Source organism: Peromyscus leucopus, chromosome 8a (assembly GCF_004664715.2).
Source record: "Peromyscus leucopus breed LL Stock chromosome 8a, UCI_PerLeu_2.1, whole genome shotgun sequence".
Classification (NCBI taxonomy): domain Eukaryota; kingdom Metazoa; phylum Chordata; class Mammalia; order Rodentia; family Cricetidae; genus Peromyscus; species Peromyscus leucopus.
In genome coordinates, this window is record NC_051085.1 from 8663961 (window position 1) to 8689387 (window position 25427).

At 41.1% G+C, this 25427-nt stretch overlaps 1 protein-coding gene across 2 annotated transcripts in view; it reads right to left on the minus strand.

Annotated features, from left to right (window-relative positions):
- Cdk19 (cyclin dependent kinase 19) overlaps window positions 1-25427 on the minus strand; it is a 128112-nt gene that overhangs the window by 40197 nt on the left and 62488 nt on the right. The window contains exons 3-4 of one of the 2 annotated variants that reach the window (XM_037200413.1): window positions 10988-11098; window positions 9009-9149 (exon numbers count right to left, since the gene is read on the minus strand). In XM_037200413.1, coding sequence (XP_037056308.1) covers window positions 9009-9149; window positions 10988-11098 — 252 coding nt within the window. Of the gene's footprint in view, window positions 1-9008; window positions 9150-10987; window positions 11099-25427 lie in introns of those variants that run through there. The other variant, XM_028890230.2, reaches the window with a different exon arrangement.

A 25427-nucleotide genomic window follows, 5' to 3' on the forward strand; every position in this document is an offset into this window, starting at 1 on the left:
ATTAACTTTTATATTCCCAAGTGCTCAATACAGTATCTAGTACATATTAGGAAGTCAAAGTAAGTTTACAAAGCAAGTTCTAAGTCTGTAAGCAAGCACTTCCTCCATAGAAATCCAACGATAAAAATATTCAGGATGTTTGTTTGGTTTGGTTTTTGGAGACAGGGTTTCTCTGTGTAGCTCTGGTATCCTAGAACTTCCTCTGTAGACCAGGCTAGCCTCAAACTCACAGAGATCTATCTGCCTCTGCCTCTTGAGTGCTGGAATTAAAGGTGTATGCCACTACTGCCTGCCCGCCCCTCCCCCCCAAAAAAAATCCAGTTTTAAATGACGGTTCTATTCAGTAATGCCATTACTTTCATACTTTGGGTACATTGTAGGCTAAAAAGCCTTCTCTATTTAGAGAACCTAGCCACTATTTAAAATGTTATCTGTAAGTGAGAAAGTCTTCACAATAAAGTTTCACGTTTGTAGTCAGATGTAAGCTATTTGTAAATTAGAAGCAACCTGTAATACCTAGTACATGATGAGTTTCGTTTTACTGTAAGCCAGGCTGTAGTATCTGCAATATAACAGTTATGTTAATCCAACTCTGGTGCTCACAGTAAACAATGCCTGCCCACCTGGCACTGCCAACAGTTAACAATGCACTCCTTTGTCTGCTTTTGGAAGGGTTTATAGGCCTGAACAGCAAAGATAAGGCTTTCTTTTCCCTAACAAGAACCAATAAAAAGCAACCATTATGAAAAGCTCCATGCAAAACAAACACATGTATCTGGAGGGCTACTTCCCTAACTCGCTTCAAGGTCAAAAGGAGGAACTAATCGAACTCGACTTCACGTCGCTGGCAGCAGCAGGCACAGCAGAGCACAGGCGTCCAGATCAGCATTGAGAAGTACAAAGTACACCTCACAGAGGCCGCAGACACAAGATGCAGTCTTCTATACATCGACGACGACGACACTCATCCAAACAAAACTAACTTAATTCAACAGCATCCCTGACTGGGTTTTCAGTTCAGCTATGGCCTTCCAAGTCCAAAGGCTCCCATCCGCGGCCCTCCATTCTTCCTGTTTGTTTACATTTTTATGTGCGTTTTATGTTTACTCTTATACTAGAAGAGCATCAGGGGGTAAAAATGATCAAACTGAGCTCTCTTGCTCTACAGATGAAGAATCTGAGGCCCAGAGTGAAAAAAGTCGACTTCCTCCAACTGCACTCTCCACAGAAAGTGGCAGGCCCAAGTGAGAGGGCAAAGCTCCCAAAGCACACGCAGGCCGCAGGCCGCAGCCGCGCCGCAGGCCGCAGCCGCAGCCGCAGCCGCAGGCCGCAGGCCGCAGGCCGCAGGCCGCAGGCCGCAGGCCGCAGGCCGCAGGCCAGGGCTTGAAAGCAGGAGCCCCTGGAAAACTTATGGTATACTGATTTTTGCCCCTCACCTCTGGAAGTGTGCTCAGAGGAAGGTATGTCCCACAAAATAACCACCATATGTAACATGGTGAAAAGAAAACACCCATCTTTACATCCTAAAGACGAGACCTTGGGTAATGCCATGGTGGGGACTGCTGGATAACTTTTATCACAAATTCAATTTGTAATTCAAAGGATGTATCATTATATATAATAATAGAAACAATTTAATAAGATAGCACGACTGAATGGATTTTTCAGTCTTAACTACAGCTCTCAAAGTCTTAACGTTCCTGTCTGTGGCCATTGGTTTTGATTGATTTATAATGATTTTTGTTTTTGTGTCTGTCTGTGTCTTTGTGTGTGTGCATGTACACATGCATTCCACCCAGAGAAGGCCCCCGTCCCATCTTAGGTAGGGTTTCTATGGCCTTAATAAAACACCATGGCTAACAACTTAGGGAAGAGGGTCTTGGGCAGGTAGGAGTTCTGCTTCAGGCCGAGATTCCGTTGGTGGTTGTCTTAGTTAGGGTTTCTATTGCTGTGAGGAGACACCGTGACCACGGCAACTTTTATAAAGAAAAACATTTAATTGGGGGTAGCTTACAGTTTAGAGGTTTAGTCCATTATCATCATGGGGGGACATGGCAGTGTGCAGGCAGACATGATGCTGGAGAGGGAGCTGAGAGTCCTGTATCTTGCAGGCAACAGGAAATGGGTGTGGCTTGGGCACATGAGACCTCAAAACCCCACAGTGGCACACTTCCTCTAACAAGGCCAAACCCACTCCAACAAAGCCACACCTCCCAAGAGTCACTCCCTAGGAGCTTAGGGGGAACAATTACAACTACCACAGCGGTTTAGAAAGTGAATTTGAAAACTGGGGAAGTACTGAGTAATAAACGCAGTTTAGTGAGCTAAGGGCTGCTTCTACCCACCAAGCACCTCTCTGGGCTCTCAGGCTCCATCAGTGAGGGAAGTCAGGGCCGTAACTCAAAGCGGGAACTTGGAGGTAAGAACTGGAGCAGAGGCCATGGAAGAGCACTACTTACAGGCTAGTTCCCTTCAGCCTGCTTTCCCAGGGCACCCAGGACCACCTGCCCAGAGGTGGCACTGCCCTGGTTAGGAAAAGGCCCAGCAGACTTGCCTGCAGCACGGCCTTAGGAGCCATGCTCTCAGTTGAGGCCCTCCTCTCAGATGGCCGTAGCTGGTGTCAAGATGACAGGACAAGCCAGTCCTGTCACATATCCGCTTCCCTCTCAAGCTGGCTGGCTGACGCGGCCCCCACCCCCATTCTCCCGCATTCTCCCTCTTTCTGTGGGCTTCTCTGTGTAGACCAGGCTGTCCTGGGACTCAGAGCTCCACCCGCCTCTGTGGTTGCCCAGCTCACTCTCACTCTTAATGAAGGCCCTCTCCAGGGACTGCTCCGTCCCTTCAAGGCCCGCCCCATGTTGAGAAGTCCTTTCACGCTAACAAACTGAATTCCTCAGGGATTAGAATAGGGATCAGCCTCCTCGGCAGAGGACGCTGAAGCTCTTGTTTATTTATCAGAATGGGTTCTAGTTTTGCCTGCTGCTGTAACAAATGACCCCACAAAAGCAGCAGGAAAGAAAGGGTCTGTGTCTTTCTACTCCGGGTTCCAGCCCATCGTCGTCAGGAGGTCGGTGCAGGAACTCACTGCACAGCTAAGACCAGAGAGAAGAACGCAGCCTTGACTGCGGGCTGCTTCGTTAGCTTCCTTCACTACTCAAGTTCAGGGCCCTGACCCTCTTACACTGTGTAAGCCAATGTGTAAAACCAACCATCAAGAGCAGTTAAGTCCTACTCGGACAAATTCTACCTGCTGCAGTAACTCTCCTCAAGCAGAAGTTTAGCTTAATGAATCAAATGAAAATAGAAAGTCATTGGACTAGCGTAGCATTCTTGCCTCCAGAGCATCTCAATACTATCTCATTTAAGAGGGAAAATGAGCTCTCCAAAGCACTTCCATTATGACATTAGTTATCTAAGATTGTTTTTTTAACTTCATATTTTAAATGTAAAAGTCTTGGCAAAAATAATTGTACTACTCAAATACAAGCACAGGAACTACAGGCTAAGTTTTTAAATCTTGTGAAGAACCAGGAAGGATGATTCACACACTTCTACCTGGTCTCTGCTTCACGCAGACAGGCTAGAAAAAGCATCAGGATGAAGGAACTGTGTGAGGAAGGGACGCTTGGAGTGTTGATGCATGGACTGTCCAGGGGCACCTACTGTCCAGAGGGCGACTGGGAGGAATTCAGAACCCTCAGTATGAAGGTAGGTAGTCAAGCATATAAGTTACCATTACCTACATGTTACAGGGAAGGAAACAGAGGCTTAATGGCCATCTGAGACACTTTTTATTATAGTTTTTGAAAAGATAGATTTATTTTTATTTTATTTGCATGCATGTGTTTGCCTATATGTGTGCACCACAGGTGTGTGGAGCCCAAGAGCAGCCCCATGAGTCTTCTGCAAGTGCAACAAATCCACTCACCCTCCGAGCCGCCTCTCCAGCCCTCCTTACACTCTTAAACAAACAAACATTCAACTCACTAACAAGAAAACACAACTATTCAGAATGCAAGTTAACTTTTGGGGTGGGACTTCCACAAACACTCTCTAAAGAGAAGAGCTAGGCCAGGCCCGAGCTCATTCCCATCTTTACTCCATGAAGAACTAGTTCTTAGCAGGGGCCAGGTTCTGGGGAGGAGAGTGAAAAGGACAGTCTAGCTGGTCGTTCAGCTTCCGCCACTGACCCGGTAGCAATGCTCTGAAACTGAAGATCGGTAAATCCACGGAGGGAGCACCCCATTAGCCAGCACACACACACTTCTGTCTCTGCTGAAGAGTAATGAGAAGGGTCATGGGCTTTGCAGAGATCCCATTCTAGTAACTTAAGCACAGACAATAGCCAGAGCCCGGACAGAATCAATGAGATCTGAACCCTGCGCTAAGAAGTTCACGCTGCAGGAAGACTACCAACTGCATACTGGCATTCCTCCAAGTCCACAACAGCAACCCCAGAAACTTGAGTCATCCTGTAATTCATCATCTCACTCTGCGCTCCATCCTGCTGTAAAATTAAAATACAGCTTTCTCTCAAACTGTTTACAGGTCTCAAATATTTATAGACTTATGTCTCTCCTTCACTGTCTCTCAGCCAAGATAAATACATTCAGCTCTTTCTCCTTTCCTTTTAAAGTCAATTCCTTAATTCAAATCATCTTTTTGGTGGCTTTAAAATTCTCTGCTTTTGTATTACATTCTAGGATCCAAATCACACGACTGAAATATAGTTCCAGACAGGAAAACAAACACAGAAAACAACAACAAAAACACCAATTTAGTCACTCTCAATTTCCTTTGTTATATCATCAAGTTGCAAGTTTATATTTGTCTAATACTATACCTGCATGAGTTTTCCAGGTCTGTCACATGAACTAATCATTTAGAGACAATGAATACACAGAAACAGTTGTGACGTAACAAACGGTGTAAAGAACAGGAAATAAAGCAGTGAAAAGCCTCCCGGCACCTCAAACAGTAGCCCTGTTCTTCAGCTCACTAAAAGAAATTTCAAACATCTCCATCTCCTTTTAATAATATATTCCTATTTTATATACTTTACATTTTTCTATTGATAACAATGTGTATGTATAGGTTGAACAATCCATTCCTGAAAATACTTGGGCAAAAGCAAGAGTATGGTACAGAGAGCTATCAAGATCCCAGTCAATGGGAGGGACAGGTAGACTGTCCCCGATTTCCTTAGTTACTTAGGAATGGCGGAAAGATACAGTAACTGTGTGGGAACAATATAAGCAAGCCTAAGATGGTTCAGAACCTCTCTCAGAATATATGTAAACGCTATTCTCACCCTAGGAGAAAGGCTTTTGTAATCAGTGGGGAATCCCCTCTTTGGCTCACAAAGATTCAGGATCCTAAAACAAATAAACCCACAAACACTAGAACCTGATATTTAGGGCCTGCCTCAGTCAAGCTGCAATCCAAATCTTTTTTATCCTACTTTATACTACACCCAATTATTCCTATTTGAGCCAAGCATAACCTTTGTCCTTTCTGAGATAATACAAGGGCCTTCCCATCTTAGAATTTCGTTTGTTCGTTTGTTTGTTTGTTTTTCAAGACAGGGTTTGTCTGTGTAGCTTTGAGCCTTTCCTGGATCTCACTCTGTAGACCAGGCTGGCCTCGAACTCACAGAGATCCGCCTGCCTCTGCCTCCAGAGTGCTGGGATCAAAGGCATGCGCCACCACCGCCCGGCTTTCATCTTAGAATTTTTATAACCAACATTTCTACTGATTACTTTTGCTAACCAAATCTCTAAATTCCTTATCAAGGTTCAACTGCTCCCTGAAATATCACCTTATTTATTCCCCACCGAACTCAAATAGTAACTCCTCTTAGCTTGACTAAACAGCATCGCGCCTGCACCTGTGAAAAACCTCCAGTCTCATCCTCCCTAACTTGCGATTGGTGGTCTCATGTCATGTGGCTTATGGTAGCCTACAGCCTTCTTCAGAGGGTCTCTGATGCAGTCACAGCTGCATCTTTCCCGTTTCTCCTTATTTTACACTGACACAAAAATAATTCATTGAGAACGGTGTTTCAAATACTTGGTTACAAAAATGCAATAATCAGCATTATAGAATTTCTACATTTACTGTATACAACAAGGATCATAAACCCTGCCCTCTCAGAAAGTTATAATCGGGGAGAAGATCTAAGACCTTCTCAACCTTCCTAATGCTGGGACCCTTTAATATAGTTCCTCGTGTGGTGGTGACCCTCAATCATAAAATTATTTTCATTGCTACTTTATAATTGTAATTTTGCTACTGTTATGAATCCTAGATATCTGCGTTTTCCTGTGGTCTTAAGCATTCCCTATGAAAGAGTTGTTGATTCACAGATTGAGAACTGCTGATCTAAGACATCTATAAGAGACTAACAAATACCATAAGAGAATAAAAATGAAATATAACAGGAATGAAAAACAATGAAAGATTATTTCATTTCAAAGTTGAGATGGATTATGAAGGTATGCTTTAAATGTTTATATTTATCATGGTCTATTGGTGTCTTTGTGCATGTAAGTCTGTGCTCCAGGTGCATGCCTGGTGCTTATAGAGGCCAGAAGACAGCATAAGATCCCTGGGAACTGGAGTTATAGTCAGCTGTGAGCTGCCATATGGGTGCTGGAATCAAAGCTAGGCCCTTGGCAAGAGCAGCCAGTGTTTAACTGCTGAGCCTTCTCCAGCCCCGAGCTTTGGCATCTGTGCTGAGCCTTGAAAGACAAGTACATTTAAGTATGTAGAGACAAAGAATAATAAGACAAGGAAATGCGAGCCGTTAAGACAAGAAACCTCAGGATGATACAGGAACAACCATTAGTAAAAGGCATGCAGAAAGGAAGGGGGTGTATGTAGAGAAAACATCTGAAGTCATCAGAACTATATCCATAAGATCCTGAAAACCAAATAGGAAACTTAAACTTACTTTTTCTATAAGATTACATTCCACAGTTCCTGAGAGGCTAATAAATGGACTGGGAGGGAAAAGACTGTTAAAGGAGACAAACGCAGAGGCCAGTTAGCAGCATGGCAAAAGGGAAACATAACTCATTAGGGCCTGAGCAAGGAAGGAGGCCCAGGGGATAAAAAGGGACGAGTAGAAAAGGTATTACAGATACACCCTGTCGCGCTCTGGATGTGAACTACAAAGAAGGTCTGTGTAAAGAGAAGAGATGTTTCTCTGCCAGGAAGAGGCTGCTGCCATAACCAGGGGAGAAGATACCAAAGGATAGCAAACTTAACAGGAAAAACTGAGTCATAGTCATACTGAATAGTACCAGTAGGCATTCAGATCACAGTATCACAAATAAACCACGATAACATCTTCTACTTAGAACAAGGAACTTTGTAAAACAAGAGAAAAATATTCAATCCTGAATAAAAGATTCTCACTAATGATTCAAACATGACTGGAACCTTAAAAGTACAAAATCTAAATGCTATCTACGAACCATTCCAAAGCATTCTCAAGTACCGATGAACCATTTTAAAACCTGGTGACTCAATGGTAAATACAAAACTGGAAATCTACAAGACTTAAAGATCCTTAGATTCTTTAAAAATGCTAAATGAATGAATGGATGACTTGTGGTCACAATGTCACAATAAGAGTTAGTCAAGGCAGACTCCAGGTCTGACTGAAAATGTGCCAAAGGTACTAACTACATCTCTTTATGCATTTCTTCTCTTCTGTAGCAGATAATTCTCCTCAGTTAATAAACCTGGAATCTACCTTGACTAACCCCTATCATTTCTGGATCTAAAAATCTGAAAAAAACCTAAACAAATAACTATTATGAAATCGTGGGGGAGAACAGCACCTCCAATGACAAATTCATGAGGATTACAGCTGTCCTATGCCTTATAGTCTTAATAAAAAAAATTATCATGCTGGGCGGTGGTGGCACACGCCTTTAATCCCAGCACTCGGGAGGCAGAGGCAGGCAGATCTCTGTGAGTTCGAGGCCAGCCTGGTCTACAAAGAGAGTTCCAGGAAAGGCACAAAGCTACACAGAGAAACCCTGTCTCAAAAAAACAACAACAACAAAAAAAACCAAAATAATAATAATAATAATAATCTAAGCTGAAAAGGAAGAGAAGTACTTCACATATAATTTGGTTGTTAATAAATGTTTGTTATATATACTGAATAAAATATATGACCAAACATTTGCATTGTGGCTAATTTGCCTAATAAGTATGTTCTAGTTATTAAATGCATTTATCCATTTATTTACTATTAAGTAATGTTGGTAATAACATTATTTCACCAGACATAACGTCATTATTTCAGCTTAGGTCTTAAGGGAACAAAAAATGAGAAGTCAACTTTCATTATTAGAGTTTTTATATAAAGACAAATTGAAGGGAAATGCACTACCTTTACCTATTAACTGAACATTAAAATTATATATTACTAATCATTTGTTAAAAATCACACTGACATTTCATGGCTATGCATTGATATTATGCACTGCATAATAACAGACACCAGATGTTTCAAGATAATCTTGTTTGGCTGGTTCTTGATTATTTGAGACAGACTCTTGCTATGTAGCCCAGGCTGGCTGCAAACTCACGCTCTTCCATCTGAGTATTGGGATCATAGGTGTGCACTACTGCACTCAGCAAAGGGTAAATGGAGAGAAGGAGAGAGCCGGTGTGGGGGTGGGGAGAGGGAGAGAGAAGAGGGGAGGGAGGGCTGAGGGGTGGGGGGAAGACCGTTTTACTCTTGGCCTAGGCTGTCCTTGAACTCATGGCAATCCTCCTACCTCAACTTCCCAAGTGCTGACATTACAGACAGCAGCCACCACCACATCAGCTTCTAGTCTTTTGATTATCGGTTATAGGTGAGTTTTTATCTCTCCTCCGGTATGTATTTATAAATTTTTCTTAGCTAACGTTCTATTATAATGGTACCAAGAAGCACAATTTTGTTAAAGGAGAAGGAAACGACGTACTGATGAATTAAAAACACTTACCAGGTCTCTGTGAAGCACCCAGTTTGCATGGAGGTAATGGATACCATCGAGAATCTGGTAAAGCAGTGATTTAACCATAGATCTTGGTAACTGCATGGGCTTTTTATTTGCTTTTGATGCACGGTGAAACTTAATAATATGCTAAAAATTAGAAAATAAAACATACTGTAATAATATAGTCTGCTCATATCTCTGCCAAAGGGGGAATAACAATCAAAATTGAAAGAATTGCTCTGTACTTTACAATTAACTTTTAAATTAATGATATAAAAATTTCTGAATAATAAGGTTGTCCAAAAAATGTATTTGGGGATGAATATGACCATGTTAATGTGGGTCTATAATGATCAAATCTCATGAAAACACTGAAATTTTCACTAAATAGCCTCAAAAGGTAAAAAGAATTGATACTTAAATGCCAGTCTAAGAACAGTGTTGGTAATATTCTATGTGGATGGGAGAAAGAATGGCAACTGTAAGCCCTGGCTGTCACATAACTAGTTAGTACTTAGTATAGTTGATAACATCACTGACACTGGATACATCTGAATTACTTGGAAAGTACTACCTCCTTGAGCCACAAAACAATGTGATGTGTTCCTAGAACTTAATATTATATAGGAGAGAATACTAGAAAGAACAGAGAAAAGGGAGAGAAGAAATTGGAGAATTTTAACAACGTGAAGTAGTCATTGTTAGGTCTCCAGCCTAGGACAGCCGTTTGCCAAACAACTGAGGTGTCAATAAGCAGACCATCATCTTCACCTCACATGTTAAATGTGGATTATAAAAGCACTGTAGTGCAAGGGAGGAAAATGCTACAGCCTCCTCTAACTCCCACCCCACGTCTGTACTCAAATCCCAGCCAGGTCCCATGAAAACAGCCAGTGTTCGTTCCTAAGTGCTGAGCCACAGCATCAGCCCCACACTTAACGTGAACTTTGTAGAAATAAAGGGGTTATGATAAATGGGGAAAATGCTTTTGTTTTGAGCTAGGTCCTCCGGTAGCCTTGGATAACGTCAAACTCATGTACTCAAGGATGACCGTCAACTCCTGATTCTCCTGCTTCCACCTCTTAAGGGCTTGGATTACAGGTGTGCATTACCATGATGAACAAAATAACATTTAAACATTTTATTTATGCAGTGTGTGTGTGTGTGTGTGTGTGTGTGTGTGTGTGTGTGTGTGTGTGTAGGTCAGAAGGTAACTCACAGGAATGGGTTCTCTCAGTCCACCATGTGGGGCCTGGGGAAATCAATCTCAGGTCTTTATGTTTGATGGCAGGTATGTTTTACCGACAGAGCCGTCCACCCTGCCAAAACCATGTAATTTTTATTAAGAAAAACACTGGAAGTGCTTATCAACAGCTCTGTAATAGCATGGACTTTCAAAGGTCATCCAAGACCCTATAAGCCTGTCCAAGTTGTTCTTATGAAGATTTTTTTGATTTATGTAGAAGGCACACAATAACATACTGAACTAAATTTATCTGTAATTTAACTGTCACGTTTTAATTTTTTTGGCAGTTTTAGACACAAAATGTTTAAAATGCTCTGGTTCTTTTATGTATTGATAAGGCATTCTAAAAACTATATGCATAGTTTTATTTGGTAGACCCAGTTTTAAATACCAAGATATGGTAAGAGATCAACTTTAACTTAAAAACTAGTCACAAGCATATCCTTGATCAAATTTGAGCCCTGGGTACTTCACAAAAAGGAGCAGTTTTCACTGTGCTTATCACCAAACTGCCATTAACTGCCTGCACAGAACTAGTCTCTTATTCTAGGAAAACTTCCTCAAGGGAAACTTCTGGGTACAACAGAGATTGCCATTTTAAAATCAACATTTACTGTGGTTGCTTTGAGCTGTAATGGACAGTGCGTTTTCTTTTCTGTGCATTAGTAGTCCATATTGACTGCATACGTGTCCCTACCTAGATAAAATAATCTTTGGGACAGAGTGACTTTAAACTTACCCAAAGGTCATGTTCTGCATAGTCAAAGAGCAGCCACACCTTCCTGTCGCTGTGCGAAAGGAACACCTTCTGCAATGCGATCACGTTAGGGTGCTTCAGTTCTCTCAAAAGCTGAAGGCAAGAGAAAGAGAGAGATCACTACTCATTAGCAAAGAGGGGCTCAGAAGGGAATTCTGCTCATACTTGAACAGGATTTTTTTCTATTTGAAACAAGGTCTTACAAGGCCCAGGCCACCCTTGAGCTCACAATCCCTATGCACCACATGTCTAGCTTTCAAATGAACTCTTCACATTTTAGAAGAGCCAGAGGAGCAGCATGAAGGGGAAATAGCTCTCCAATGCCATTCCTGGAGAAACTGTCAGCACCTTTCTGAGCCTCCTCTACAACGTGCATGTGTGCGCAAGTGTGTTAAATGGGACCGTTTGTTTGTTTGTTTGTTTGTTTGTGTTTTTCGAGACAGGGTTTCTCTGTGTAGTTTCGGTGCCTGTCCAGGATCTCACTCTGTAGATCAGGCTGGCCTGGAACTCACAGAGATCCACCTGCCTCTGCCTCCCAAGTGCTGGGATTGAAGGTGTGCACCACCACCGCCTGGCTAGGACCATTTTAAATGATGCAGTGTAAAATGATAAATAAAATGAATATTGTGTCATTACAGAATTCACTGGGTTTGGGAAGGTAGTTCTTGTGAATAAAGTGCTTGTACTCCAAGTACAAGGACCTGAGATTCAATTCCTAGAATCCACATTTTTTAAAAAAGTTAGCCATGGTAACAGTGTAGAGACAGATGGATGGTGGGGTGGGGGGCAACCTGGGGGATGGGTTCCTCACTGGCCAGCCAGCCTGGCCTACTTATCGAGTTCTAGATCACTGAGAGACCTCATCTCAAAATAACAACAAAAGAAAGGACTGAGTAATGACACCTGAGGCTGCTCTCTGGCTTTAACATACACACACATGCATGTACACATGTATGTGTACACACACACACACACACACACCACACACACACACACACCTCCCCTCCCAAAAAAGGAACTATATTTAGTCCATGTGTATTTTCTTTATTAAAAGACTATCTTCTTCAGAAACAGAAATCACATGGTCAATTTATATCCACCCTAGCACAGTATCAGAGTTCAATATATGTTCCACAAAAAGAGGAAAGAAAACTTAAAATCGCTACATTTATGCACTCTAGCCTCTATGGGACATATCAGGCCTGGCAAGTCTTGTGTGCACCGATAAAGACTGGAGGTGATAAGTGCCTGGAGTCTGGATCCCAAACGTCTCTTAAAGTCCTCCACGCTAAAGGCTTAGTTCCCAGCCCATGTTGATATCGGGAAGTAGTAGAATCTTTAGGACCTACAGCCCAGTGGGAGGAAGTAGGACTATTAGAGCTCTGCCCTTGAAGAAGGTACTGGACCTCTGGACCCTCTCTACTCAGCTTACACCCTGAGTATTAACAGATCTCTGCTGCCACACGCTCTGGCGATGAGGTACCATGCCATCACAAGCCCTAGGCCAAGAAGCCATGGCCTGAATCTCTGAAACAATAACCACAACAACCTTTGCCATAGGAATGTGATCATCTCATGGATCAGCCACATCGACAGCAAGTTGACTCACACAGCAGAGGTTCTGTACGTAAGAAAGAACAGCCTTCACAGTGTACAAGCTTCACACTCCACCCTCACAAGAAAGGGGACAGACCAACTCATCAAATGACAACTCAGCACCTGCACATCACAGGCAACAGCTTGGTAACAGACATCCTAACAATGACATGAACTCAAGGTAAAAGCCTTGTAAAAATGCCTGCCTCCCGCCACCCAACCAGGGTTCGGAATTAATAAGCACAGAGAAGCACACTTCATGTTCTGTTTTTTAGGACAGGAGCTCACTAGGCATGCTGACATAGTCCTGTAATCATAGGCCTACTCAGGAGGTTGATGCAGGAGGATTTAAAGTTCAAGGCCCGCTTAGGCTACAAAGTGAATTCAAGGCCTGGGCAATTTAGTGAGACCCCCATCTCAAAACTAAAAGCACAGGTCAGTGGTAAGATGCTTCCCTAGCAAGTATGAGACCATGAGTGTGTACACACACACACACACACACACACACACACACACACACACACACACAACCTAATTATGTTAGCCCAGGCTATGTTTGAACTTGTGATCCTCCTGCTTCAACCTCCCAAGTGCTGGTGTCACTAATGGAGAGATGGCTCAGCAGTTAAGAGCACTGGCTACTCTTCTAAAAGACCAGAGTTCAATTCCCAGCACCCACATAGCAGCTCTGAAATTCCAGTTCCAGGGGGATCTGATGCTTTCTTCTGGCCCTTGCAGGTACTACATGCATGTGGTACTCAGACATACATGCAGGCAAAACACTCATACACATAAAAAAGCTAAAAAATGAAAACTGAAAAACCAACCAACCACTTAACTAGTAAGCAGTTTCCATGTCTGTTAATGTAAAGTTCAATTCTATGATACACCCTTATTTGAAGACCAAGGAAGGCTAACACTCCTTCTCCCTCAGGTGGGAGGTAAGAAGAGCAGGTGTTCAGCTAACAGTGTCTACCTTCAATGATACCGGCTCAAGGAGCACTGCCTTTTGCTTTAGAGGATGAATTAGTCCTATGTTCCTAGCCAAATAACGTCCTCCCCATCCCCACCGGTTCTGAAGTTAATGGAAAGTTGGTCACTGTGTAAGAAAGGTACCACACTGGGACAGGTTTCTGCACATGCGCATGGATGGGCTCCTGAGTCAGGGATGGAGCCCAGTGAAGGGTACAATGACTTTCAAACTCAGCCGGCTGAATCATCTGCACTAGGCCTGTGTATTGGTGTAGTTTATTCTGTTAACTGTTTGTACCTGCCTCCCTATTAACCATGAACTTCTCAAAGGCCAATTTTAATTTCCTCTGTGTCCCTGGGGAATGACACAAAACCAGGCACACTGAGGAGTTTGCAGGGGTTTGTTTTGGTGGTCTCATCTACTTTAAGGAATTTAAATAACGCTTATGCAAATTACTTACGAAGTTTGCCCCTTGCCCACCTCTCTTCCCCTAAGCAGTCTCTCTACTTGAGTGTCTGATGACTAACACTGAGGTGGTGATCTCTGGTTTCCCTGCCTTCAACTCCATCTGCTCTTTTCAGAAAATAGCAAAGGCAATTACTGGGGGGGCTTACTTTAGTCTCAAACATCACTTCCTAAGACAGTCTTGCCTGACCTTGCATTGCAATTTTTTTAAGTTATTTATGGCTTGCCATTTTCTATCGAGAGCAAAGCTTTCATTGGTTTATGTCCCTAGTGCTCGAAATGGCAGCTATGACACGATTAAGCACTCAATGACATCTGCCCAATGACTTACATCTATGGAGCCTACCTGGTTCTTCTTCATGAGAACAGTCAATAGCCTTGTAAAACGTTGTTTTCTTCTGACAAACTATCTTCTATCAGGAAGTCTGTTTGAGTGATTTTTTTTTTTAGTTAATATGTGCTCCACTAGAAAAGTAACATGGATGTGCTTGTGGACACAAGAAGTCACCATATACGGTGTCTTCCTCAGTTGTCTCTGCTTTGACTTCTAGGCAAGCGTCTCTCACTGAAAGCATATCACCTCAGCTGACCAGCCAGCAAGCCCCAAAGAGCTGCATGTCTCTGCCTCCAGCACATGCCCGGCACCCAGGCTTTTCAGTGGGCACCAGGGCTGCAAACTCAGAGTCTCACACTTGAGAGGTTGGCAGTTATCAACTCAGTCACCCCATCAGCTCTCCAGCTATTTTTAAGGTCAGTTTACAAACGAAACCCTAGGTCCTAGATCAACATCACACAGAAAGCGTATTGCCACTCTGACTTTGCAACAAGCAACACCAAGTTACACCTACCTACCCTTACTTACAGACCCCAGCAAACAGAACAGCAAAAACAACCTCAGTGCTCAATGATAACAAAATTGACAAGTATGGTATAGCCACACATTATAGCTTCAGATATATACACTGAAGGGTTTTTAAAGATTTTTTAAAATTATGTGTGTGTGTGGGGAGTATGTGCACATGTCTAAGGAGACAAGAGTCATCAGATTCCCTGAAGCTGGTGTTACAGGCGGCTGTGAGCCACCTGATGTGGGTGCTAGGAATCCGACTAGTGTCCTCTGGACTAGCAGTCTATGCTCTTAACCACTGAGCTGTATCTCCAGCCCCATTACAAGGCTTTCTTCCATGAGACTTATTGCTATAATGTTGTGATGCAAACATCTATAAAAATGATTTGTTTATAAAATATCTAGCAAAGTATTATTGGTACTTGTTTAATGGTGTGAGATGACAATCACATTTCTTTTTGTTCAACAAATATTTGTTCCATGTGAACTCATGCAACTACAAATATGCATTAGATCCATTTAAACAGCAGTTAAGTAGATGATGACTTTCCCATGACACACACTGAATGCTAACCTCCGTGCTAGATACTCAGTGTGCTAACCCAATAGCAACGCACCCTTGTGAAGAATGTTCAATGGACACAGATTTTATTCCAGACACGTGAGTAATTATTAAAAGGATCCGCTTTTCATTGTCCTAAACACATAAAAAAAGTCTAAGAGCTCTAAACATTTTCTCTAAAGCACTATATAAGAGATCTACTAACCTTGGGATTCTTTACCAAGCTAAAGATTCCAGCATGCATTTCTATTTTCACCCACACTCTTTCATGTGGTCTATAACGCTCCCCATTTCTATTTTTACCCACAATGCTTTCTGTGTTGTCTGTAACGCTCCCTTGGGTTCCAGACTGTTTTTTAACGGGATTCTAAAATCCTTATACTCCAATAACTTACTTTTCCCAAAATAAATCCAATTTTCTATTCTTGTTTGATTTCTTTAAAATAATAATATGACTCACAGGGTTGAATCAAACTTTCTTTTGGGTAAAAAACATTGCCAATGACTCTATTTTAGAAAGTACTAAGTAAATCAGTTCTTAAAACAACATAATAAATGAAGCAATGAATTTTATAGTAAATTAGGAGAACTGCCCAATTTCACTGGTGAGTGATCCTAAAAACCATCATTAATAATTAGCATTTGAAACTTGACACTTTCATACCTTTGACAGGCCTTTTTGAAGCTAGTATTTCAAAAGCATATTAGGTACATTATAACCCTCCAGCAGGTGGCACTCATATTATGAAAGGGGTTTAATAAGCACAGTAACCCAACTATGGCTCTAGGTTCCTCTAAATTTTCATGTGTGCACACACCCAAACACACACACACACACATACTTCAGTAGCAATGCTTAGGTACCAGTCATAAGCTCCAAAAGGTCAGTGTTCTCCATGGCTACTTGTTCCAATACAACAACACACAGAAAGCAAAAAAATACAAGTGCGTCCTGATTCACTACAGTATAACACAACGAAAGTTACTTAACTCTTAGTCTTGTGGAAGATTAAAGTTATCTACTCACATAATAATTTTGGTAAGGAATGCATATAGAGTGATTAAGTATATAACTCAAACAAATCAAACTCTTGACAATTATGTTATTACTCATAACTACCATTACTTGCAAGAACATTAATACAAAACAAGAATGCAATGATCTATGTAGAGTGTATAGCACAAGATAAATTCTTGATAAACAGTAGCTGTGATTGTATTAACTTTAAAAGAAACTAACCACTACATTTCCTGGCTAAGTGTGCCTAGCACCCTCCCCTCAAAGAAGCCTGTCTTTATACCAAATGGAGACCCTCACAGAAAACCACAAATGGACACTATGCAGAGATCAACAGAACATGGAGAGTCCCGCCAGACAGAACTACAGCACAGCTCATACATCTGAGGCTCAGGAACGCTGCAGAAAGGGGCAGAAAGATGTAAGAGCCAGAGCACCAGGAAGTCCTCTGTCAAACAGTCTCCCCTAGAAACTGCACAAACAAGATCTCAAAGTGGTGTACAACAGGCATTTTAACCTGGAAGGGGGGAATTCGTGGGGTCCACCTCTAGACAAAGAACAGGCAACGACTGACTGCTGGGAGAAGGAGAATTAGCCTGTCCCAGAAATGAGTCCCCTTACTGGTTTTCCAATGAAGAGTGGTCAGCCCTGAAACCATACACACACAAACAACAAAAGTGGACTCCAAGGTTATTTTTATATATATATTTGGGGGGGGGGTACAATAATAATAATCAAAGAAAAGGAGGCTTCCAATTTGGGGGTGGGCATGAGAGAAGTTGGAAGGAGGGTACCTAGGAGGAGCTGGAGGGGGGAAGTGATGTAGTTCTACTGCAATTCTTTAAAAAGCTAACCACTCAAGGCAGTAAGAAATCCTCATTAAAAAGAAATAGGCCGTGACAGACAAATGGCATAGCATTGCCTCACAGAGTACCTGACACACTCCTTTAATAGATTCTATCACAATAGTGTGGGTATAGGAAAGCTATTTATCTTTCTACACAATAAACAATTCGGTTTCTCTTTCTCTCTGACTTCAAGTCCTGCACATATTTGCTGAGCAAGAGCTAAGTCAAGTGAGATCTAAAATAAGTAGGTTTACATCTCCCTCACTGTGATAGGACAGACAGATGTTTATTTAAGCATAAGTAATGCCAGGTGGTGGCGCACGCCTTTAATCCCAGCACTCAGGAGGCAGAGGCAGGCGGATCTCTGTGAGTTCGAGGCCAGCCTGGTCTACAGAGTGAGTTCTAGGACAGATGCAAAGCTACACAGAGAAATCTTGTTTCGGGGGGGGGGGGGGAACGGACCCAAAAACAAACAACAAAAAAAACATAAGTAAGGTTTCATGCAACGTATTACATTTGAGAATATTGAAAATACCTGTTACAAATCAATGGTACTGTGAATATACAAAGTTAAAATATGAAAAATAAAATGGATACCCCAAAAATTGAATTTGCCTGGTAAAATCCTCTAATTTTCAGGCACATTTAATTCATCCCTCACCTCTACCCCCCTCACCCTCTACCCCTGCCTTTTTCTAAATCTAAATGGCTAGGTGCCACTTCAAACACTATAGGAAATTATAATACTATTTACAAATTATATTTAAGGGTTTGGATTAATAACTAACCACTGAACTACCAATACAAATGACTAAATGTCTTTTAGATCACTATGCTTCACACAGTAAAATCAGACTCAAATTAATCAATCATGCATCCATCATTCCAAAGCACGTCACAGACATTTTAACAAAAGTAACAAGGAATGCAATAAATGCTGTAAACTAAATACAGTACAGGAAATATCTACTGCATTGTCTCTGTTACACAAGACTACTTCACCAGGCAGTGGTGGTGCAAACCTTTAATCCCAGCACTCGGGAGGCAGAGCCAGGTGGATGGATCTCTGTGAGTTCCAGGCTGGCCTGGGCTACAAAGCAAGATCCTGGGTTACAGAGCAAGATCCAGGACAGGAACCAAAACTACACAGAGAAACCCTGTCTCGAAAAACAAACACACAAAAACAAAAACAAAAAAAAACCCTACTTCATTCTGCTAATAAACCTATTATTATTACAAGAAAACAGAGCGGGCTGAGTTTACACAATGAAGTAATTAATTTCAATTTATTTGTCTTCGCACTAAGCATCTACTATATTTAATCAACAAATACTAAAAATTATATTCACACTAAGTGTGTGAAGTTTATTACATTTTGTGTGGTGCTGAAAATATCCAATATCTTTTCAAAGCCAGGGCCCACAGGTGCCACACAAGCATTCTAACACTAAGCTAGATAACCCAACTTTAATCTCACCAAGATAGATATGCTAGATAATGGAGTATTTTCTCTGAATTTGCCAAGTGCAAATGGACTGGACATTGTGAATATAATTCTTACCTGATAATTGTTCTTATTGTATACAGTTTTACTATGCTAGAGTTTAAACCTCCCCTTTTTTTACTAGGCAAAAAAAGGGGAAATGTTGTATGATATTTTGATCACTTCTGACAAAGTTTGCTTTGAAACAGAGGGCAGAACTAGGTACTAGCTAACCAAAATTAACCACGGAGGTTTTGGAGGACTGAGGAGAGAGAGGGAGAGGCAGGAAGGAAGAAATAGGTCACTGGTCGCATATCCACTGCTTCTCTGATCATTAGGTTCTTACCCTGATACCTGACTCCCAAGTTTTTATTGATAAATAATAATTAGATAAATACAACAATACATACATACACACTAGGTAAAGCAAGCTTTAAAAAAACAATCCAAAAAATTGTAATACGAGACAGAGAATATAAACAGACATTTCACAAAAGTAAATATAACTTAAAATAGTAAAAATATTATGGAATAACATGACTACTTCCATTTAAAAATGCAAATTGAAGCCAAAGAGATGTTTTTAATCTTTCAGAGCAGGGAAATTTTTTAAAGCTTACACTGTGTAAATGACATCCGTGAGGAACTAGTTGAAGAAATGCTACCAAAGCAAGACATAAAGCCATTAAAACTACTGAGATAAGACACATGTGTATTGTTGATATGGAAAGATCACTAAGAAAAAAATAGTAGCTGCCAAAGTAAAACTAGATATACAATCTCTCTGGAAATTTTTTTAAACTTTATGAAAACCTCAAAAGCCATTTTGAGAACTGTCAGAAGCCATTTGTTTACATTAGCTACAGATTTAAATTTTCCATGTGATGGGCCAGTGAGTTGGCTCAGGAGGTAGAGTGTTCGCTACTATGCCTGCTAAGAGGAGCTCAACCCACGGGACCCACATGGTGGACGGAGAGGATGGACCCCTAAGACTGCCCTCAGACCTCCAAACACACAAGCCACAGTACTTCTGAGTCTACACAACACGCAACAAATGAGCAAATGTAGAAAGTTAAATAGTTAAATTTTCTATCTTATATTGCCTGGATATAATCTAGGAACTGTCACGGCATTTGGAGGTTTATTGTGCATATATTTCTGAAATGTTACCCAGAATTAACTAAAAGAACAAATTAATACAATTTTGGGTTGGTGTCTCACACTGTTCTGCACTTTAAATAGTGATGTGTTGTAGAAATTTATTCCAAGGCATTAGTGTTGGAACTGCAGCCTCTAACCCATCAGTGGGCTGTGAAATTGACCTATAGAAGTCACAATTAACATCTTTTCAATGAGTGACAGGACAGGAGACAAAGAAAATGCCAGTACTCATCAATGGTTCTAAGCATGAAGAAATAAAGAGCCAAAAAAAAAAAAATGTGGACAGAGGCTAATATAATAGTCTTAAAAATTGAAAAATAATATTATATTGCTAACATATGAAATAATGTCCTCAGGAAACAAATTTTGATAGTCTAACTGAGAATCCACTTTTTAAAGACGTGTGTGTCTATGCAAGTATGCATCTTTACAGTTGTGATGTGGATGCTGTAACCAAACGTAGGTCCTCTTCAAGAGCAACACACTTGTTAACTGCTCTTAACCACTGAGCCACCTCCCCAGTGCCCTGATAGCCTATTTTTTTTAATTTAGTTTTATTTTATGTGCATTGGCGCTTTGCCATGGGTGTCAGGTCTCCTGGAACTGGAGTCGCAGACATGAACTGCCATGTGGGTGCTGGGAATTGGACTCCAGTCCTCTGGAAGGGCAGTCAGTGTTCTTAACCACTAAGACATTGCTCCAACACACACCCACAACCTATTTTTAAGACAACTCGTATGATTGACTTGAAAAAAACACTATTTATGAAAATAATAATGAATAAAAATACCATTTCTGAAAATTCAGAGGAAACGTCCAACAGATGACTACATAACATTAAGACAAATGACTTCTTATAAACAACCCATATACACACACACACACATTTGGAATAGCTCCACATTCTAAGTTATATGCATTACTGTCTTTGAGATCTTTAAGATTGAAAAGTAGGTTTTAAGTGTTATCTATAAAGAGATCACCAGATCCAAACCAAAGTTTCTGAAAATTCGAGAATACTGGCAGAAAACCACAATGTCCAAATATGTATGTATATATATATATATATATATATATATATATATATATATATATATATATGAGATTCAGAATATGGGTTTATTATTATTATTATCATCATTATTATCATTATTATTATTATTATTTTAGAAACACTCTTGCTATACGGCCCTGGCTACTCTGAAACTACTAGATTCAAATTATCTTCTTGCCTTAGCTCTTGTGAACTAAGAGTATAGAATGTATTCTAAGTAGTAACTAAGTAGTAGTTAGTGCTAGTTACCAATACCATCCTTTGTCCAATCATGTCTGACCAAAACAAGCAACTATAAAATGACCAGCTAGGATTAGGAGCATAATTTAGTAAATAAAGTAAAATTTTAAGAATAAATAAAATCAAAGGACCACAAGAAGAATGAAATCAGACTTTGTTCTCACTAACATGGAAATCACATCATATATACTGTGCAGTCAGAGCATCACAGGAGGAAGTCCACTTGTCTTTGGTTAGGTCATTATCTCCAACTTCATGTGTCTTTTCCTTACTTTACACTATCTTTTTCTCTTTTAGACAATCACCTTTTACTTGATTTTTATTTCCTTCATCCTTTCTATCCCATACATTTGCAATTTAAAAACAATCTCTTACCTTATGCACATTATTCATACATATCCCTTTGTTTTTATAGGATCTAGTCATTGCTTAGAAGATGAATGATCCAGGATGATCAGGAAATAAGTAGGCATGGTAAGTACGGTTTAGAGATAAGAGAAAATATTACGAGTGTAAAGCGGGGAGATGGCTGACTTTAGTATCAAACATGAACTGAAAGCTTGGGGTGGTTCCAGTCACGTGGTTCTGGAGCTCAGAGGCAGTGCTCAGCTGGAGAAGATAAACCTGGGATTCATATTGCAGAGAAAAGAGACACGGAGTGATACGAAGAGAGTTACATAGAGAACTCTTTAGGAAAATAAAGACTAATGCATTTTTTTAAAGAGACACTTAAGATAAAGAGGATACAGACCCAATGTCTACAAGAAAAAAAAAAAAGACTCCTCCATCACATGAGGGTATTTTTTTTAATTAAGAAATTTTTTTATTCATTTTACATACCAATCACAGATCCCCCTCTCCCTCTTCCCACCCCTCCAACCCACTCCCATTCCTTCCTAAAAGAAGTTAAGGCCTTTCATGGGGAGTCTGCAGAGCCTGGTACATTGAGTTGAGGCAGATCCAAGCCCCTCCCCCTGCCTCAAGGCTGTGCAAGGTGTCCCACCATAGGTAGTGGGCTCCAAACAGTCAGCTCATGCACCAGGGATGGATCCTGATCCTACTGCCAGGGGGTCCCTTAAGCAGATCAAGCTACACAACTGTCTCACTTATGCAGAGGGCCTAGTCCAGTCCTGTGAAGATGCCACAGGTGTTAGTCTAAATTTCATGAGTTCCCACTAGTTTGGTTTGGTTGTCTCTGTAGGTTTCCCCATCATGATCTTGATGTCCCTTGCTCATAGAATTCCTCTTCTTTCTCTTCAACTGAACTCCTGGAGGTTGGCCTGGTGTTTGGCTGTGGATCTCTGGATCTGCTTCCATCAGTTACTGGAGAAAGGCTCTATGATGGCAGGGTATTCACCAGTCTCATTACCAGGGCAGGCCAGCTCAGGCACGATACCAGGAGACGATACTGTTATGAAACAATAAAAGAATCTTCCTCCCAGATTGAGAATAGACAATCTTAAAGTGCTAAGAGAAATTCCTATTAGATTATCAATTTCTATTGGCAGTATCTGGAACCCAAAAAGAAGAGCTTTCACTACTAAAAATTTAAAATCCACAGATAGATACTATGTCTATTTTCGTTCATTGTCATTTGCTGCAGCAATGGGGCCAGTCGTGTGTGGGAATGTAAACACCTTTTAAACTAACCTGAAGGAGAAACAAAGGCAGAATGCAACCAAGCTCGGCTGCCTTGAACAGTTATGACGAAGACCAGCCAATAGGCTCTGCCCAGAGGGTCACTGAGGGCATTCTGTATCGCTCTGCTTTGTTACGACATGAGAGGCGACAACTTAAAATATGGGACCAGAAGAATATATGGGGAAAAGTGAACATCTAAGAAAATATCACAGGACTCTTCCCTAATTATTTGCTCACTTTAGCCCAAATTAATGTGCAATTGGTTGAAGATTTTAATTTTTAACAGAATTTTAAAAATCAAGTAGCACAGCACTACAATAGAATGACCTTCTATGCAAATGAGCATGTCAATATTGCTAGTAACCACCATACACACACACACACACACACACACACACACACACACACACACACACACCATCCTAGCTTCCTCTTCCTTTACTTCTAAACTCACAAAACAATCATGTCCCTTGTAGTTGCAGCAAAAAGATACAGTGGAAGATTGGCAGTGAAAACAGAGAATTAAGAACGAAGCAGGGAGGTGTTCTAACTGAGGGCTACCGACACAATTTCAGTTCTTAAAATGGTGACTTGGTAAGATCACACATTAAAAACGCAAACAACGGCACACAAATACAGTGCAAAGTACCTTAATTCCAACTTTCTAAAGCCTACTGAATCTAAGCATTTTTTAAAAGTGTACATCAAACAGAAGATCGGTACTATGTCAGCAGTTCCTCTCAACCTAAAACCATCCCTGCCAGGATTCAACATGGCAGCTCTCTGACCGGATCCCAGCCTTGTCCTGGTGGCTTCCTGTCTGCTGCAGTTCATGCACCTCTTACCCGGGATGTGTCTATCAACCCACTCACACACTTTCAGTCTTCAGCTCAAGACTTTCTTCCGAATCCTTTCCCTTTCCTTGTCCACTTCCTTTCCCTCCCAGAGTCCAGGGACAGCTCCTGGATCAGTACTCCACTGTGCCCCCTTTCTTCCATCATACACTTGCAACAGCTAATGGATTTACTGACTTGCCTGGCTCTCTGGATAGACTGCCACCTAAGGTCTGGAATCCCTTATAAAAAGTCATCCTAATACACTCTGGAGTCTGGAACTCAACAAGTATCAGGAACTAAAAGCAAAGTAAAATACAAAAGGCCCCTGCCAAAACTTTTGGACATACAAAATTACAACTACCCACCTAAAACAATACTCTAAGGAGACGTCTGTTAGGTTCAAAGTGGGCCCTAAAAAGGGCAGTGCTGTTGACAATATCCTAAATGACAGCCTGGGCTCAGCTCAAGCTGGACTGATGGGGTACACAGGAGGCCTGTTGTCCAATAGACAAAAACCTAAACTCAACATTCCTCAGAAAGCTTATGAACTGGTTTCTGTGAATCAGAACAGCCATTACTTCCATTATCCACCTCGAATGGTCAACTACTTGGGACAAAGGGCCTCTCGTTCCTGATTAACACAAACAGCCCCCATGCTAAGTCCCAGGCTGTTACAGCCCACACCCCTCCTCCCACCACCAACTGCTCTCATGACTGACAAGGCTTTTCCTACCAGTTTGATTCCCCCAAAGAAAATGTCTTTCTACCAGAGTGGTCCAGTTCAATGGTTTCACTGTGCCCTTCTTATAACTTTAACAGCTTCTCCAGTAATTCAGATACCTACTAGAGCTACTGAATTTGAACCACAGAAATAAGCAATTAAAAAACCAAGACTACTACTGAGCAGGATATCAAAAGTTCAAAGCTAAACTCAGCTACACACAAGTCTGGGAATGGCCTGATCTGTATGTGACTGTCTCAACAATAAAAAAGGACATTTCCAAATAACAGTAAATATCTGCCCTTGTATAAAATATGAAAGATGTCTTTCTCATATGCAAATATGATTAAGAATGTAATTCTAAATCTGGGCATGGTGGTACACACTTAATTCCAACACCCTAAAGGCAAAGACAAGTGGATATCTGGGGATTCAAGGCCAACCTATTCTAGACAGACAGACATATGGATGGACTGATGGATGGATGGATGGATGGAAGAATGGATGGATGGATGGATGGATGGATGGAGCAAGCACAATTCAACATAGAGGAATGTGTTTCAACTGCATTTCCACTAGTCTTGGTTTCACAGGTATTCTTTCTGTTTAATGATTAGTTTGTGCACTGGCCTGCATCAGCTTCTCTGCACCATATGCACAGAAAAGGGCATCTCTTCCCAGGAGCTCTAGCAGCAGGCAGCTAGACGCCACCATGAGGGTGCTGGGAATACAACTCAGGTCCTCTGCAAGAGCAGCAAGTGCTCTTAACCAATGAGCCATCCCTCCTTCCTATAGCCATAAAAATGATGTTGCAATTTTAAATAGGATGATGGAATTTATATTAGAGATCATAAATCTTTCATCTACTTAGCATGAGTCATTTTGTTTTTTTTTAACTTAACAATATGCCTAAAAATATTGATTCAGGCACATAGGTTTTAAGCATTTTAAAATTATAAAAATCAAGTATGCTCAAC